This window comes from Gobio gobio, assembly GCF_949357685.1.
Source record: "Gobio gobio genome assembly, chromosome: 20".
NCBI classification, from domain to species: Eukaryota; Metazoa; Chordata; class Actinopteri; order Cypriniformes; family Gobionidae; genus Gobio; species Gobio gobio.
Window position 1 is genome coordinate 20,574,845 of NC_137113.1, and position 19,405 is coordinate 20,594,249.

At 41.0% G+C, this 19,405-nt stretch overlaps 1 protein-coding gene across 1 annotated transcript in view; it reads right to left on the bottom strand.

Annotated features, from left to right (window-relative positions):
• Positions 1-2,999: 2,999 nt before the first annotated feature.
• The window catches only part of znf438 (zinc finger protein 438), a 76,464-nt gene continuing 60,058 nt past the window's right edge, over positions 3,000-19,405 (bottom strand). The window contains exons 2-5 of the mRNA XM_079800993.1: positions 18,252-18,335; positions 8,241-8,314; positions 4,868-6,476; positions 3,000-4,782 (exon numbers count right to left, since the gene is read on the bottom strand). Coding sequence (XP_079657119.1) covers positions 4,200-4,782; positions 4,868-6,476; positions 8,241-8,289 — 2,241 coding nt within the window. The 5' untranslated portion in view covers positions 8,290-8,314; positions 18,252-18,335 and the 3' untranslated portion in view covers positions 3,000-4,199. The remainder of the gene's footprint in view (positions 4,783-4,867; positions 6,477-8,240; positions 8,315-18,251; positions 18,336-19,405) is intronic.

A 19,405-nucleotide genomic window follows, 5' to 3' on the forward strand; every position in this document is an offset into this window, starting at 1 on the left:
TTGGGACAGAGAAGTTATGATCATTTAATGTAGGCTATAAATCAGAAGCCGAGCTGCTCAGAAAGCACAGAGGAATACAATATAAAAATGTGATAGAAAAACCTTAATTCGCAATCATAAGCGATATACTTAGTAGCGTTTGTGACTAAAAATCACACTGGGGTGGGAAAGCAGTTCAAAATAATATTACAGTGTAATATAACGATGACATATAGTGGTAATTTAATGACGCAAGACATCCAAGCAGACATTATAGAAGCATTAGTACTCCTTCAGTATAGGTTGTTGCATAAAATACAGAGACTAATATGAATCCATCATGTGTCCAGCTGAAATTGATTTAATTCTTGCCTTGCACTGCTCACTGTTCTGTGCAACCTACAAATGAAGTCTTGCGGTAAATGTCTTTGTATGGAATAAGGTAAGCCTTAAGATGCAGCAGCTTTTGTGTTCGCTTGTGTTCATTAGAGAGATGATGGGAGAAATCAAAGTCAGACAGCCAGAAGGTTGTGGGATACAATAAGCACACGCAATGTTATTGTAGTTAGATATTTTTATTTAGGCACCAATAATCAATAATGCAGGGACGATGCTCGCTCTTGCTATTCAGGGCTTAGTTTAGCTAAAGCCACAAACAGACGAGTTTAACTATCACAGTGGCAGGGGAATCTTCAGAATTGGAAATGCTACCAGACACTTGTCATTAATGGCTTTGAACCACAAAGAATGTGTTGAGTAAGGCCTAAAGCCTGAAAAAAATGTTGCCCGCCGTAAAACAATCAATCACTTTAAAACCACATTATAAACAAAACATTTCTCTTCATTCTCTTTTTAAGAGAGGCTTAAGTCAGGAGCAATCCACTAAAGTCAAGATCCACAATGAAAACACTTTAGGGGTAATTTCAACAAGACAAGCAGCAGATGTTTGTTTGATAACTGTTAAAATGATTGACTTTAGGTTCATCTAAAATATGAGTTCAACTGGTGCTTTGGGATTTGCGGCTTGTTTTGTGCCAAGAAAGTAATGTCAGTGAACTTTATCAGTTCGCTTTACATAGCACCCGTTCAAGTAGATAACCGTTTACAGAACGTACACCCGTCTAAGGTTTCAACACACTCATTCTTTATCATTACTAATGTCTGTAGTCTGTAGTCAACTATGAAATAACATAAATGGAATTATGCTAAGGCTGGAATACATTACATGACTTATCAAATCTGAACAAGCATCATATACTTGCTGACTACACTTGTAAATGGATATTGGGCATCAAAAAAAATTGGGCATCATACACTGAAGAACTTTTAAATGAAGTATTACACACCACCAGACGTTCAAGTTGTTCCGTACACAACAAACTGTTTTAAAATGAATATATTTTACATTGATGCTTGAAAGTTTGTCAACCCCTGGCATAATCTATGAAAAATGTGAATTTGAATGTGATATTAACAAAATAAGATGGATCACACAAAATGCATGTTTTTTTTTATTTTTATTATTACTGTCCTGAATAAGATATTTTACATAAAACTGTTTACATAAAGAAAAATGGTATTTAGAGTGGTACAGTATTTATGCTATTATTTATGCTATTTTGACCTTATTTGCAGGAAGTTATGGCGGTCTGGAGAGCTGATGACATTCGTCTGAGCATAAATACTGTTCGGTTTCTCGCAGAAACCGATCGTTTCGTGTCTTAAGACATCAACGTGTCACCACGAGCCGCAGGGTTTAATTTGAAGTTGTGCATGTTTTTTTTACTCTAATAGAATTGGACCCCATTCACATGCATTATACGACTGACAGATGGCAACGGTTGGAGTCAAAAATCTTCATTTGTGTTCTACTGAGCAAACAAAGACAATTACATCTTGGATGCCCTGGGGGTAAGCAGAAAAACATAACATTTTCGTTTTGGGGTGAACTATCTCTTTAAGAGCCCGGGGGTGAAAACTTTGAATTGTAAATTCATTTAAATTGTACTTAAATTGTCTTCTGGGAAACTTAACTATTTTCTGTTGCTGGGGCCAGTACTAAATGAAAAAACATAAAATAACCAAATAAGAAAGATGTCTTCATCCTGTTCAAAAGTTTTCACCCCCGCTATTATTAATGCATCACGTTTCCGTCTGGAGCATCAGTGACTGTTTGACCCTTTTTTTTTTTTAATAGTTGTGTTCGAGTCCCTCAATTGTCCTCAGTGTGACACTTCTGGAAAGGGTTAAAATATGCAAAAGATGCTGGAAACCTAAAGAATTTTCAGGACCTGGAGGATTTTTCTGAAGAACATTGGGCAGTTTAACTGCTCAGGACGAACAAGGGACTCAAGAACAACCATCAAAAACAAAACCAAAAAATAACCGTGGATCATCCAGGTAACAACATACGGTATTAAGAATCAAGGGTACGTAAACTTTTGAACAGGGTAATTTTTATACATTTTGTCAAGTGGACTACATGTAAACATTCTTTATGTAAAATATCGTATTCAGGACAGTACTAAATAAAAAAAATAACATGCATTTTGTATGATCCCTCTTATTTTGTTAAAATTATTCACATTTTCACAGATTTTGCAAGGGGTTCACAAACTTTCAAGCACCACTGTATATCCTCAGACTGTCTGTGCATTATACAATACAATATATTATACAATATTTTTTTGTAAAATGTCAACTCTGGCTGCCCAAAATCCTAGACTGGCTATAACATTCAGCAACTAGAGTTTTTTGAGACTGAAAATCGGGGTAAAAAAAATGGTGTATTGTATTTTAGCCTTTAAGTAGCCACCCTTTGATTCCAGCTCTGCACACTCTGGGCATTCTCTCAACTAACTTTATGAAGTATCCACCTGGGATGCTTTTTAAACAGTTCTGAAGGAGATACCATGTGTGCAGGACACTTGTTAGCTGCGTATTCTTTACTAATATCGTCCATGTCTTTGCATTTTCATTAAAAGTTTAGTTTTATAACAAAACAACAAACAAAAAAATGTACACGTAGCTGTCTTTTACTGATTATAAAATGCATTTTAAAACATTGAGAACTCTGTCAAGTGTGCTCAAACATTTGACTGGTAGTGTAGTTGAAGTTGCAGTTTTTTTAAAAGATATTTTTAACAGATAAATATATATTTAATTATGAATTGTTTTTTGAGAAATCAGGAGGGGAAGTCTTTGTGTAAATATATATTTTCAATATACAGCTGTATATAGTATTTTTTTATATATATATTTGTAATCTATCTATACAAGTATACATATATAACAATTGGGAGGGTTATTAACATTCCTTTACCCTGAAATTATTTTTCTGAACGGAAACACAAATATGTTGGAATAGACTGATAATATAAATAAAATTACCACACATTTCACCATGGAAAAATATTTTAAATATATAACATTTCCATCCAAAAATACAACACAGAATATTTATGACACACACACATTCATACTAAACCTAAAAGTTAAAGACTGGCCAAATAATAATTTTAATATTCTCATGGATATTTTAAATCTTTATTAGTGGACTTCTTTGTCTTAGACTGAGAAGAGACTGTCAGCAGAGGTTTTTTTCCGGCAGTATTCATTTTAGTGGCGGAAGGAGGACTGAAACGGTGTGATTATGGTTATTTGTTTGCGGAATGTCACTGATAATTTGTATTACTTTGAATGTTCTTTGACATGTTATTTCAAGCATGCTAATCATGCCCCATTTGTATTCAGTCTATTGCAAATTTTCAATTTGTCTGAGTGCCAATGTGTTTTTGACGAGCCTTTGTTAGTCTGTTTTACCTGATTCACTTTAGCTGAAGCCGTTACTAGCACACTATGTCTCCACAAACCTTAAAATTATGATTATCATCCTTGGGTCTTTCATTTGCTGGCAGTTATATTACGTCTACAGCTGGGCCACGGAAATGTTTTTGACTGAATTTGGGGTTTGTGATTTGAATGTTATGGATGATTTTATAATGCTTTTATGCATAAAACCTTAAAACGTTAAAGAAAAAAAGACCAAACATAAAACAAATAAACATTACAAAATCCGAGCATTACAAAACAACATTTGTGGTATTAAAAACAGTGCAAAACAAAACCACAGCAACATAAAAAGGTCTATTAGTTGATTTTTTTCTGCATAAACCACACAGATCAACACATGGAGCAAATAATAAATTACCCATTTGCAGTTAATTTGGCCCATCAGTAGGCTTGTTCTCCCCTTTGAAGTCCAGGACATCCCAAAGAAGGGTGGGATTTTCACAGTTGTGCTGTGCCCTCCAATGCTCAATAACTTCTTGTCTCTTATTAAACACCTTACTGCAAAGGATGCAGTTAAAGCGAGATCCCACCCTCAGGGATATACCTTTATCGAGGCCCCTCAATACATGGCCCTCCTGACCTACCATCTCCTCCTCTTCATCCTCCTCTTCCTCTTCTCTAGCTCCTTGATGGTGAGAATGGAGGTGGCATTTGAACTTGGAAAAGGAGAAGAACTCCTCATTGCAGGTGCCGCAGTGCACTAGGTTGCGTTTCTCATTGAGCTGCCTCCAGTAATGCGCTGCATGTTTGACCAGCTCATCCTCTGCTTCACGGCCCCCGCGCATGGCCCCATCCCTCGGTCGGACCTGGACCTCCTCTCCGTGCACGTACAACAAATGCAGCTTCATGTCAGCAAAGGTAGGTGTGATGGCCTGGCAGCGGCCACACTTAATTTGTAGCTCAACTGGGTCAACACGTTGTTCTGAGGCCTGTTCTTCGGCTGCTGAAGACCTGCAAGACAAGGAGGGATATCTATGTCAAGAACAAGAAGGCTTTAGCAAGAGTCAACGCTCAAGAGTCATTGTTTGTTACTTACTCTTCTACAGACATGTTTTCTTCATGTTGACTGATGGACGGCTCAACAGTGAGTATTACCCTGTGCACCTCTCTCAAATGGCTGAAGTAGACACCCACATATCCAAACGACTTATCGCAGAATTCACAACAAAGGCTCTTCCGGGGCCTGCTTTCCGCATGGTGGAGTTTCATATGAGTGCTAAGACTGCCCGAGTGAGCATAGGCCTTCCTGCATACCGGGCAGACATAAGGCCGAAGGTTACTGTGGCTGTTCATGTGGCTCTGCAAGTGATGCTTGAACTGGAAACACCTGCTGCAGGTAGGACATCGGTGCAGTGGACGACTTGTGTACATCACACCTCCACCGCCTTTACAATCTGCCACAGGCTGCTGATCAGTAGCTTGTGACGACTGGGGAGCACTTAATGGTTTTCCTGATATCTGCTGTCCTAATAATAGCTCCTGATCAGGGTTCTCTGGTGTTGACAAAGAAGGAAGCGGTACAAGTTGTGGAATAGCGGTTTCCATTACCAGTACTGGCTTGGGACGAATACTACGATACTTTTTGGATATGTCTAGCAACTTTTCTTGAGAGGCAGAATTCAGAACACCAACTGGAGGTTTGTCAGGTACCCTCCTTCTGAAAAATGACAAGGATCTCTTCTTTCGGGCCTCAAAGGCCAGAATATCTTCCATGGTTTTCCTCTTCCTCCCCCGTTTCTTGCCTGCAGGTTTCTTGAATTGGGTGTTGTTGTAGTCTTGGCTCAGACTTTCACTTTTAACTTTGCTGTCTGTGGACTTGATGTTGTTGTCTGGAGGGCTTTTCAGGCTGCTTTTGGCTCCACTCACAGTCTGCTTGTCTGAGAATGGGGTGCTGGCAAGACTGGCTGGTACCAGGAGGGAGTTCTTCACCTTGGCATAGGGCAGGATGGGCAGCTTGCCCTTGGGTGGAGATGGAATGATCTGAACAGCTTTGCTAAAGATAGTGGGAGAGAGAACTGTGATGGCACTGCCAGCCGAGGCTGGACCCTCTATTTGCGTTTTAACTGGTGAGATGTTCTTGACAGTGGCAACAAGGGAGGTTCCAGAAGGGTAGTGCTGATTTTTGAGTGGACGGGCATCGCTCTTTTGTTCCATTTTTTGATCCGTCTGTGAACCTGGGAACAAGGGTGCAATGTTGATCTCAGACGAAGTAGGAGTGTCGATCATAAGCTGCTCAGATACTGGGTCTGAACTCTGTTCTGATTTCACAACAGATGATTGAGCTTGTGTGGTTACAGAAATCTTGGCTGGACTCGGCATCTTGCCACTGCTTTTTTCTGGTGCGCTCTTGCTTCTCACCGGTTGGTATCTAGGAATAGGTAGCTTAAGGTTCTTCTGGATTGGTTGTTGAGGTTGTGTCTGAGGTAAGGCCACCAATGAGAAGGTTCCCTCTTGTCCAGCCACCTGCATGAGTGCATAGTTCTGGGCAGGGACCAGGATGGATTTAGGGCTGACAGCCGTGGATGCTTCTGGAAGGGCTGAGGGAGGTTGGCAGGATAGAACTGCAGATGATGGAACAACTGCTGGGGCTTTGGGGGCAATGCTGCGAAACTGGAGACCCTTAATTTGGTGGGGCCGTGCATCGCCTGTCAAAATAAGATAAGATAACACCTTCAACTTTGTCATGTAACTAAAGTGAATAAAAAGGTCTTACCCTGTTCTCCTTTTCATTGTTTCTTACACACACACACACACACACACACACACACACACACACACACACACACACACACACACACACACACACACACACACACACACACACACACACACACACACACACACACACACACACACACACACACACACACACACACACACACACACACACACACACACACACACACACACACACACACACACACACACACACACACACACACACACACACACACACACACACACACACACACACACACACACACACACACACACACACACACACACACACACACACACACACACACACACACACACACACACACACACACACACCAATTCACCCTGGGGCAGAGTTTGAGCCCCCTTTGATTCAAGCTCAGCGAATCGCTATTGTTCATGCTGCAGCTCACTAAGTCTTATACCTTCTCATGCTTTCTAATTCGCACTGACACACACTTGCAGAAGGAATAACCCTACTTTAAAGCATAAAAATGTCCCAGCAGTAGAAGCTTTATTACATGAACAGGAATAACCGTTAAACCATATTAAAACAACATCAGGATTGTCCACACAACATTACAGACTCCTGCCTAACATAATGGTTGATGTCAAAAATAACTAATGTGAAATATATGAGCTCAGCAGTGTAAAAAAAGTACACATTTACATTTATTCATTTGACTGACACATTTATCCAAAGTGGCTTACAATGCAAATATGCATTTTTCAGTATAAATGCATCCGGTCATCAGATTTCTGATGAAGATGGAAAAAATGTAAATGAGGTTTCAACAGTTTTTCAGAAGTCTGTATGTGCAAAGCAGGGTCATTCCTAATCCCATTTAGGCTACTATAGAATTAATTAGGTTAAAAACAGAAACATCAAACAGAGCTGGCTTTCACCAGGCCTAAAAGGGAAAGAGGAGAACAGTAGAAGAAGAGGAGAGTACTCTATTTTTGGTGCATGAAATAGGGATTTATTTTTAGCCACAGTAATGTTCATGAAGAAAAAGAAGAGCATCACAGACCAATTAGCAGAATGAAAGGTGAAGAGTTCAAAGGTGAGATCTGGTGTTTATGTTAGTAGAAAGGTTACGCTCCGGCCGCCACATATATCTGTTTGTAGGTCTGTTTTTTGTTCTAAAACCAGAATGTGTTTGTGAGCATGAATTTAGTGTGCATATGTGTGTGTTTACACCTCACCCATGCGTAAAGGAATGCAGGCCAGATGTTGGTTAATCGGTCATGGGGACTTACCTGATGGGCCAATGTTACAAAATTGTCTAATTTTGTAGTATAATTCTTTAGGACTACTAGGGATAGGCAGGTCCTCGGAAGTGACTTTTGAAGTTAATGTCTCTTCCCAACTTAAAAGATTTCATATTGATCTAAATTCAGTAACACAAACATTTAAAACATGTGGCTAATTTTTATGTAACCAATTTTGTGATCGGTTACAGTGTCATTAATGGTGGTTCTTCATGGTCCGATTTATCAGAGAGAACAATTAGCAAATAAGGTTTAAGGATTACAGGACGCTCACACAGAAATGATTCTTTCCTTTAATGGATACAGTGAGCTGAATGGAACAGAATGTGTTCCAAACAAAAAATTGTCTGTATGATGTACATTAAACAAAAAGTACTGATGAGCTTCATAAGACTGCATATTATTATCTCTATACTCACTCTGTGTGTGTGATTTCAGAGGGCTGGAACGGTGCTCTTGGGTTTTCATGTCTGCCACACTGTCACTGAAGATCCTGCACAAAAAAAAAAACAAATACAGAGAACAGAACTGAACCTCTGCTGTATAATTAACAAAATAGATTCTTTAAATTACAGTGTTTAAAGGTGTCTGCCTGCTTTCCAACGATGTCTCCCCCCCCACCCTCACTATCTCGATCAAAACCAGAGGACATTCCAGATGTCACACAGGCTCAGATTAGAGTCAAGGCAAAGGCAGAAAAACAACAGGAGGGAAAGGATAAGGGAGGGCAAGATGGCTAACCGAGGAGGAGGGGACAATGAATGAGCCAGGTGAGATGGGAACCAACTCTAAAGCGTGTGTGGTAGTGGGACGAGGATAAGGGGGGTGGTCATTTGGCCTGTACATGAAGGTCCTCATCTGTGGCAGTGAGATAGCAGCCTTGGAGTGTGGTGTGCGTGTGTGTGTGTTGTGGGGGACTATATTTTAGGGAGGGGTTTGTCCAGTACCCTGTAGGTCTGAAAGGAGATGAAAGGAAGGGATCTGCAGGAGATAAGAGAGGTGGACACACACGGTCGTTCTGGCTAGAACATCCATAACCAGCGGCCATGAGCTCTGACTGCCTCAGATACATACACTTACATGCACAGCACATCTGTCATATCTCTATGCCTCTACAAACTTCCCGATCTCGAAGCACAACACAGGTCTGTTGTACCATATTTTCGCTTGTTTAATCAAGCCCGCGTTGGCTAATTCCCCTGTTGTTCTGGGCACGCTGTGAAGTCGTTAACACGTGTGAAAATAAACAAAATAGGGAAAAGATGAAGAGACAATAAACTGCACATGCTAAACATTCTAAGCCAAGTTTCTGCAGAGAATTCAACAATAATTTCCCAGCTCAAAGAGAAGGTCCACTGATCTGTTTGATATGAAAACAAAAAGACAGAGGAAGCGTTCAAACAAATTTACCCAGAGGAAGCGTTATCGGATAATTTAGTTTTTTTTTTTTTAAAGCTTTCCTACTTAGTTTTAGCCCTGGACCAGTCGAAGGTTTGGACACACTTGCATGTTCTTTATTTAATACACTTTTCCACAATTTAGAATATTAGTAAAGTCTTTAAAACTATGTAATAATTCAAAATGGAAGTATGAAAATTATTTAGTTAAAAAAAGGTACAAAAGCTGTCACTGGGGCAGTACCTTTTCAAAAAGGTACACTATTGTCCCATTTAGGTACCAGTATTTAAGTTACAAATATACACTCATTATGTACAAAGGTGTACCTTTTGAAAAGGTACCGCCCCAGCGACAGCTTTTGTACCTTTTTTTTTTTGAGAGTGTAGGAACTATTTTTGAGTCAGTTGTGTCAAAACCTTTGACTGTTAGTGTACAGTGGCCCTAAAAAGCTTTTGGACACTTAAGTCAAAGACTTAAAAGCTTAATTCCAGTTAAATTAAGCTTTTTCCAAAGTAAAATAGCAAATGCCACTAGGTTTGATATTTGCATCATGTGATGAAATGTACACTTTTAAACTCGGTAGCAATAGAGATTTTCTTCTGAATTGTGACGTTCATTGGAGTGAAGCAGAGTTTAAGCAAACTAAATGATTGGGGAAGTCCACAATGTCACTAGTTCAAGAAAAATATCCATGGATGAATTATTCAAAATAAGATCAATAAAATTAATTTAGAAATACTGAATAAATACGGTCTAAATGCTTTCTGAGACCACTGTATCTGTGATATTGTCCTTAAATGCATATGAAGAGGTTAGATTATCCTATAGCATTGTTGTTTGGATGTGTGCGTATGTGTGTGTGAGAGAAAGGTCAGTCGTCTTTCTCAGAAGAGGAGACATTTTCATGGAAAATCCCACTGTTTGCTAATCTGTTTTTTAATACCTTGTTTAAAAGAGACTGCTTCTCCACAGCAGACTTATGGACACACGCACACACACCTGCAGTATCTTATCTTGTGACAGCCACAGCAACAAAATATTAACCAGAGGAAATGAAAACACAAACAGCCAGTACATCGTAACACGCTACGTACATGTGCCTGCAAAAAGACTGCTCTGCAGGAACAAACCAACACATGTTAAAACATGTCAGTCAAATAGAGCACTGTAACAAAAGAACCACATGAAATAATACCAACTGTGCATAACACACGCACAAACACACTCTTGAGTAATTAGCTGTCACCTGAGCCAATCAATGTGGAAGGGAAAAAATCTATTCCAATTTCAAAACTACAGGCTTGCCTGTACACGCAGATGTGGACTAATCAATAAGAAAAGCATCCCACATCAGAAAGACGAGAGAATACAGAGCCAAAATATTCTCAATGACTGAACCATCAATGTAAATCACTACATACATAAAGGAATGTCTCCCATAAATGCTGCTGAAAACAAAGACATTTTAAAAAATATCCTGGCTGTTCTTTTTTTAAATTGTGGAAGGGAATGGGAATAAGGGCCGTCAAAAAAACAACACAAAAGCATTGGTCCATATGATTTATGCGGTATGTTCCAATGTTGCTGAAACTAAACTGATATTTTTGTGAGGATCAGAATGAAATTTGTTATGCAGTGAAAATCGTAGCAACTTTCAAATCTCAATCGCTTTGGTGCGCATCTAAATATAGTGTCAAAATGTGTCACACCAGGTTTGATTTCATTGATGATCACAAGACTCTAGAACCAGTGATGTTTGGCTTAACTGATGTCAAACCTGTACTACTGTAAACAACTGCAAATGAAACCACTTTTGTGGTGCTTTTTGTTATTTTCAGAGCTTAAAAATTGTATAGAAAAAAAACAAACATTTTATTAATATTATGATTTTATATGAATATTACTTGTTCATACTTAAGCCATATGTTTCAATAAATAACATTAGCAGTAAACATCTGGAACAGTCTGGAATCTGCAGGAAAATATGATTGAACATCTCGTGGAAATGTTTCAGGAGCCAAAAGATAACCGTGTGTCAATTTCTCTTGGCAGTGATTTTTTTTGTTGCTGAAGACACTGTGGTGAGGAGCCTCATTTCCGCAAAGCCGACCAGACAGGATGCTGTAAATCAAGGTATTGAACTTTGACCCACGGAATGCAGTCGCCAAGGGCAACTTAGTGTGTGTCACCTTTACGGTGAAGTGTTGGAGAGGAAGTGACTGCGACAGCCAAAATGATTCTCAGCACTTGGGTTGATGTTGCATGAACGTCCACAGTAGGAGGGGGCCAAGTGCTACAATTATGAATTTAGATTCAAATGTACATTACAGAATGAAGAAGAGAGAAAACAAATGATTGGTCTTCGATAATAGCATTCACCCAGAAAATAATCAGGCGGTGTCTGAGGAAGGCCAAGAAAGCCTGTGGCCAGAGGCTAAGTCTATGTGATTCACCTTATAGAACCTTTAAATGACCTTTTGCTGTTTGGTGTGACATTTTGTATTCCTTAAGTAGGTCACACAGTAGAAAAGACTGCACAAACCCTCACACTCCACCTTCAACCAACTCCCATAATAACATCTTTTCCTTGTTTCATCATTATGCCCTCATTTTCAAATTTCCCTACACTTCGGTCTCTTTGCCTCTCAGTATAATGGTACTAATGCTTGCTAATGCTACATTTAAAGGGATAGTTCACCCAAAATGGAAAATTCTATCATCATTTACTCACCTTCAAGTTGTTCAAAACCTACATTTCTTTATTCTGCTGAACACAAAAGAAGATATTTTGAAGACCGTCAGTAACCAAACAGTTGTTGGGCCCCATTGACTCCCATTGATTTTTTTTTTTCCATACAGGTAAAATCAATTGGGACCAACATTGGAATCCACTGAATATGACTTTGGACAAAAAAAAACAGCTCTTGTGTTGAAATGAAATGTTTTGTTTTTTTGTTTTTGTGCAAATGATTCTATTGACAGCACTACTTTTATTTCATCAGTCGCCCACAAAGGACAATAACTATAAAGATAACTATATAGTAACTATATTAGACATACTATATTTCCACACCAACAGATGATAACATTCTGTTTATTTTAAGCGCACAGCAAATGATTGAGCTCTTTTAATTCAGCTAGATTCAAATTGGCAGTTAATGTTTTTATTGTTCATCAACAGAGAAAAAAAATAGCTCTGAACAGGATTCCAACGTTATAGCTGTGAGAACGATTATTCAAACTTTATAGTTATTTTTATTGTTAGTTATCTTTCTTGGTGCGAATGGGCCTTAACTCACTCAGTACCTTGGGCTTAAATTAAAAAAAAACTTAGAGGTAATAACTAAGAACAAAAGAGAGAACAAAGCAAGGAAGGCCAACTTTACAGGAACATAGGCAGAAAGACACAGACCTGCATCAAGTTTTCCTGAGTGATGGAGGGTGTGGTTAAAGATCTCTGTGTATAATATCAGAACAGAGAGGCCAGGGAAAAGGAGCCTGTTATAATATGCACATTTTTAATGTTAGAGAATATGAAACTGAGCATCAAAGCTTATGCAGATACTCCTGCCTCGGTACTTGTGCAGGTCTGGGGACCCAAGAGAGTTAAGAGTGAACTCGGATAGCTTTAAAGAAGTAATAAGACGAGCAACGGTTATCTAGATAGGGTATAACCAAAAAGAAAGTCTGTTTGCACATAAACACGGTTGTGTTTGCATGCGATCAGTGGCCAACATTGCTTTTATTTCCACAGACAAGTGTATTCTCACTCTCTGCTCTCAGGGTTAAAGGGATATATCACTTAAAAATGAAAATTCAGGTCACCATTTACTCACAACGTTCCTTTCTTACTCCAGATATAAGAAAATACCAATAAAGTAGCCCATATGACTCATACAATAGCTTTGTGTGAGGAACGGACTAAAATTTTGAAGCAGAATATAGTACACAACTAGCCTGACGTCGTCATACTCAGATTCTAGTTAGAATATTTGATTATGGGGCAAAAAGGCCACTGCACTCAATTGAATAGACTTACAACCAATCAGAGCAACGGAGTAAGTGACGCATGTTGAGCAACGCATAGTTGTCAACAGAACTCAACTGCACGCACGTTGGAAGAAGTAGAAGAAGAAGATGATGAGTGTAAACGATACACGATTTTAAGGATACACGGAGTACTTACCAACACGATCCTCATTTTTGAGAGAAATAGTAAAGGTGAATGCATATACGAACAAGTTTTCCGCTTAGTAAACAAATTCAACCCAAGCGCTCTTTGGTGACCTTACTGTTGATCATCTGTCCATCATCGTATAAAACCCGCCCTGACAATTTGGTCCGAACAGCTCTGGTTTGAGCATAGTTGCTCCACAACGGATCAAGTCCAAACCGATCTTCCCAACCTCAAATGTTATGGGCAGGGCTAAGTTCGGTCCAGGCTAGTACACAACCCATACAAGCTACTTTTATGGGGCTTTTTGTCATTTCTGCCGCTTGACAGCCCCTTGCTCACTTGCATTGTAAAAAAGCAGCATGAACAATCTGGCGAGTAAATGACAACAATTTTCATTTCGGGTGAACTACCCCTTTAAGCTTCGGCATGCAGTTTTACCCTCGGTCCCTCTGAAATCTCGTAGGAATCATGCACATTGTGTTCAACAAAGGCACCAGTTGTAAATCTAGACTTCAGAGCGTGTGTCATGTGATGGAGGAGCTGTCTCTCATTTCCCTGCCATAGAGAGAGTCTCTCTGATATAGCAGCTGTTTCTCTGATGAGTTGGAGAATCTGGGAAACATTGTCTGGCAAGATCAAAGAGAAGCGGGGCTGTAATTACCACGGTAACCAACAGTAAAGCTGTTAAATTAAGCAGGCTCAACCTTCAGTCTGTTAATGAGAATTTTCTCTCCTTCACTCATTAGAGGAGGCATTTATGAGGCGAGTCAAAACCGCACACTGGGGTCTGGAGAGTTATTTATTGATTGAAGGCATTTATCATACCTAAGCATTCAGTAAATAAAGAGTTATGCAGTTACAACGGAACTAATCAGGTCAGAGCTACTCTACACACACGACTACACTAAAGCCAGATTAAATTCATCAAAACAAAAGAAAGAACATTCAAAATCCCATCAGAGAATCTTCCCAAGGTCCTATGTGCCTGAGAAAATGGTATAACTACTTAGACACAAGGTTCGCTAGTGAAGTCTGTTTGACAGCTGTCACAAGTACTGATGTGCAGCTTTAAAACATTTTCAAAAGACTGGAGAGAGCACGAGTTATTAAATATCATGCACACTTAAAGGGTACTTTTCCATATTTTGATTTGTACATGTGACTGAAACAGCTGTCTATTTTATAACAGGGTTGATGGTAGCAAAGGGAGTTCTCGGATCTCCTGAGACGCTCCAAAAGGGATTTGTCAAGGCCTTGGTCGCTCATTGACTGTAAACAGGAAATGTACAGCTGGATCCAGAACTTAATACTGTAGTAGACCATGTACTATACACTACATCACCCAAAAAAACATGACTAGACCTAAATGCAAAACATTCCACTATGTTAAGCCAGCAGTTGCCTCTAAAGTGAGTGACAAGCATAAATGATGCAAAGAATGAGACTGTATGCCAAGTAATGACTATAACAGATCCCCATTGAGACTTTATAAGGACTGGTAATGAAGCACCATGACTTATCAATAACAGCTTAGCATTATTGCAGTGGGCTGCAGTGTAGGACTGCGGTAACAGCAGTCCTAGCAAATCTGACCTCAACCATATCAGTTTAAATAAAGATCAACTGTGTCACTGTGCCACGAGAGAATAAAAATGCTCTAGGAAACAAGGTCAAGTGATTGTTTTATACAATGGGATATAAAGCCGAGCTGGCAGCCGAAGAGCAACCATTGCAATGGCTTCATTTTTAACTGTGAGCCAGGGGTGTCCAATCCTGCTCCAACCTTAAAGGCTCACTGAAGTGCCTTGAAACGTTCAGAGTTATTCAGTGCGTAATTTCCACTGAAACAGGAAGACATATCGAGCAGGTCCTCCCCTTTTTTTAAATATAGATGTTGAGCTCGGCAAAGCTGCATTTCACTGCCTGACAGTCACAGTGTAATCGATCTCCCTTTTAGATTTAATATGAACCTGTTACTAAAGCAATACAGTGAACATAATCATGCTGAGAATGTGTAGTTTGAAAAGCGTGTAATTCATGTTGGTGCTAGTGCTAGTACTAATGCTAGTAGTATTGTTGCCGCCCGTGCCGTCATGTTGTGGAGATGCTGTGTTTTTCATTTGCGAAAGCCAAACTACATTCTTTGGCCTTCCAAAAGAGGGGACAATTAGAAAACAGTGGCTAAGCTTTAGTTACAACACTGATCCAGAACAGTACAACCCAAATATTCGACTGTGTGCTGCGCATTTTTCAGAGGACTGTTTCTAGCCCCTGGGAGAGCACAGACCATTTCTACGTCTTTGGTAAGTTCGCATTTGTTATCGTAGAAACGACAATCTGATACTTTCTGGTCCAGTCGTGCTGGCAACGTTGATCGATCAGCTTGGTCATCTGCGTCATCCGGATCAGATTCGGGCTCGAATTGATAAGGTAGGACCGACATTATCATCTGTCATTGCTTTGCTTTGGGAGCGGATGTTCCAAATATGATAAGAAGCGTGACATTTCCGTCAGACGCATTAGGTATTTGGGCCAATCACAATGCACACACTGTGCTTTTCAGAACGATGAGCTTTTTAGAAATCAACGCGTTTCAGAAAGGAGGGGCATAGAAGAGCAACAATAATGTACAGCATGGGTCGGCAAGTAAATTTGGCATCGGGCCGGTTTTGTGAATGCAAAGCCGGTGTGTCTGATCTGCAATGAAGTTGTCGCTGTTTGTAAAGAATATAATATCAGACAGCACCACGAGACAAAGCATGGCACCTTTTTTTGCTGGTTGTCTTGTCTATATTTTTGATAAAAAGGAAGCTGGATTCGATTCTTTATTGTTCACGTGTTGGTGCTGAGGCGCCAAGTTACAAGCAAACGTTTCAATGGTTCACTGTTCATTTTTTCATACCACACATTTCCATCCATCCATCCATCCATCATCTTCCGCTTATCCGGGGCCGGGTCGCGGGGGCAACAGTCTAAGCAGAGACACCCAGACTTCCCTCTCCCTAGCCACTTCCTCCAGCTCTTCCGGGGAAACCCCGAGGTGTTCCCAGGCCAGCCGGGAGACATAATCCCTCCAGCGTGTCCTAGGTCTTCCCCAGGGCCTCCTCCCGGTGGGACGTGCCTGGAACACCTCCCTGGGAAGGCGTCCAGGAGGCATCCGAAATAAATGCCCGAGCCACCTCAGCTGGCTCCTCTCGATGTGGAGGAGCAGCGGCTCTACTCTGAGCTCCTCCCGAGTGACCGAGCTCCTCACCCTATCTCTAAGGGAGCGCCCAGCCACGGAGAAAGCTCATTTCGGCCGCCTGTATCCGGGATCTTGTCCTTTCGGTCATGACCCACAGCTCATGACCATAGGGGAGAGTAGGAACGTAGATCGACCGGTAAATCGAGAGCTTTGCCTTACAGCTCAGCTCCTTCTTTACCACGACAGACCGGTACAGCGACCGCATTACTGTAGAAGCTGCACCGATCCGTCTGTCAATCTCCTGTTCCATCCTTCCCTCACTCGTGAACAAGACCCCAAGATACCTGAACTCCTCCACCTGAGGCAGGAACTCTCCACCAACCTGAAGTGGGCAATCCACCCTTTTCCGACTGAGAACCATGGCCTCGGACTTGGAGGTGCTGATTCTCGCTTCACACTCTGCTGCAAACCGCCCCAGTGCACGCTGAAGGTCCTGGTCTGAGGAGGCCAACACGACAACATCATCCGCAAAAAGCAGCGACGAAATTGTATGGTCCCCAAACCGGACACTCTCCGGCTCTTGGCTGCGCCTAGAAATTCTGTCCATAAATATTATGATAGAAACCGGTGACAAAGGGCAGCCCTGCCGGAGTCCAACATGCACCGGGAACAGGTCTGACTTCCTGCCGGCAATGCGAACCAAGCTCTTGCTCCGGTCGTACAGGGACCGAACAGCCCTAAGCAGGGGGCCGGCGACCCCATACTCCCAGAGCACCCTCCACAGGATGCCACGGGGAACACAGTCGAATGCCTTCTCCAAATCTACAAAACACATGTGGACTGGTTGAGCAAACTCCCATGAACCCTCCAGCACCCTGGAAAGGATATAGAGCTGGTCCAGTGTTCCACGACCGGGATGAAAACCACACTGTTCCTCCTGAATCCGAGGTTCCACTATCGGCCGAATTCTCCTCTCCAGTACCCTGGCATAGATTTTCCCACACATTTCATGACAGCTATTTTAGAGGCGTGTCTAGCGATCCATTCCACAGACTCTTTTGAATGTCTTTCAGAACTTTTCAAATTAAAAGCTCTCAATTCATCCCAAAATAAAACACTGCTGCAAAAACATTCTCATACTTTTTTTGAAGGCAAAATCACTAAAGACAAAATGATTATGAGGAACTATTGTTGTTGTAATATCTCCGGTTCGCACCGCCCGCTCTAAGCAGTGCACAAACTCGGATCTTTCCGCATGGGAGTCGGACGCTCTAACAAGGAGGCTAAAGCTGACCTCCGTTACACGATTATGACATGAGAGGAGTGAGATTTACCTGCACAGCTCTCACTAGCTGGCATCCGTTACACTATCATGACAGATCTATTTCAGAACCAGCCGCTATCAAAATAATCTGGCTGCGAGCGCGGGCCAGATATTATTGCTGGCGGGCCAATTTTGGCCGCCAATTGCCGACCACTGATGTACAGTACGTGTAAAATAATGACTTTTTTTAACCTAAAACCGTGTAAACACATTGCATTAAACCAAATACACATAATAAATGTTCTTTTTAGAACCATCATATGACCCCTTTAAAATGTGGGTTAGACTTGGATTTTGCCCATCAGCATAGTAGCACAATAGTCTTCTGTAGGATGTTCAGTACATACCCAAAGAATCTTCAGCGTCTCTGTCCCAAGACGGACCACAATCCTCTTCTTCCTCCTCTTCTCCTTCCACAGCCCTCTGCTCACCTGAAACAACCACAAAACAAACACAGTTAAAGCCCATTTACACTTCGGATCGATCGGATTGCTGTCCAATTGGGTATGCGCAATCCATTTACACTCGGCTACATAAACGTGTCTCCACAAATCAGATATAAATCTCATCTACTACTCCCATGCTATATGCAAACATAGTTCACTACTGTGATGATGCTAAAGCCAGCGAAAGTTTCCACATCATATGGAATAAGTATTTGTGATTTGCGGCCACTCTGTCTATGTGACTCCTGCACTTCCGTATGCTGTTACAGACACAGTTCCTGTTAGGAGTCAAATTTACATGTGCAGCCTAAACAACCAGAGGCATTTACATTTGGTCTTTTCATGATACTGTAATTATCCAATTATGAAAGGATTAAATGACCAAGTGCAAATACCCCCGCAAAGGACCTTTTAACCACATAATCTGTCCAGCACACAGAAAAGATTGTTTGAGACTAAATAAATAATAAGAACTTCCAAGTAAATTATTCACTGGACATTCTTGATCCACACTAACTACCCTTGTTAGACACTCCCTCGTAAAACAGGGGGAAAATGGGATGTGGGAAGAGAAAAGTTCATTCACCTGTACGCATACTCACATCTTCAGCCCCTGTGCGCATCTAAGACAGCAGAGATGATCAGTACCAACACCTAACATACTAATGCACGCAAGTACACAAACATGCAATGCAGATGCTCAAAAGTCGACAAACACATGGAACAAGCCTTGACTGTAAACACGCTTCCTCTTTAAATCTTCAGCTGTAAATTATGGATGTAACAGTGTGATAGACGAGAGCCCTGGAGTCCCATCAGGGTAAAACACAAAGCTTACATCCCTCACCTTGGATGTGTGTGTGTGTAGGGGTCAAATGGAGTCAGCACCACACAAGGACACAAGCAGATGCTGAAGCACTCAGTCAATAACGTTTAGCCCCCAGACACCGTTGACCTCACCGGGAGGTCCGTATGAAATCGCTCTTTACCGTCTGTATGACTATAATCTGCTGTACAGTCAAGGGAGAAATGATCTCTTTATACGATGTATTACT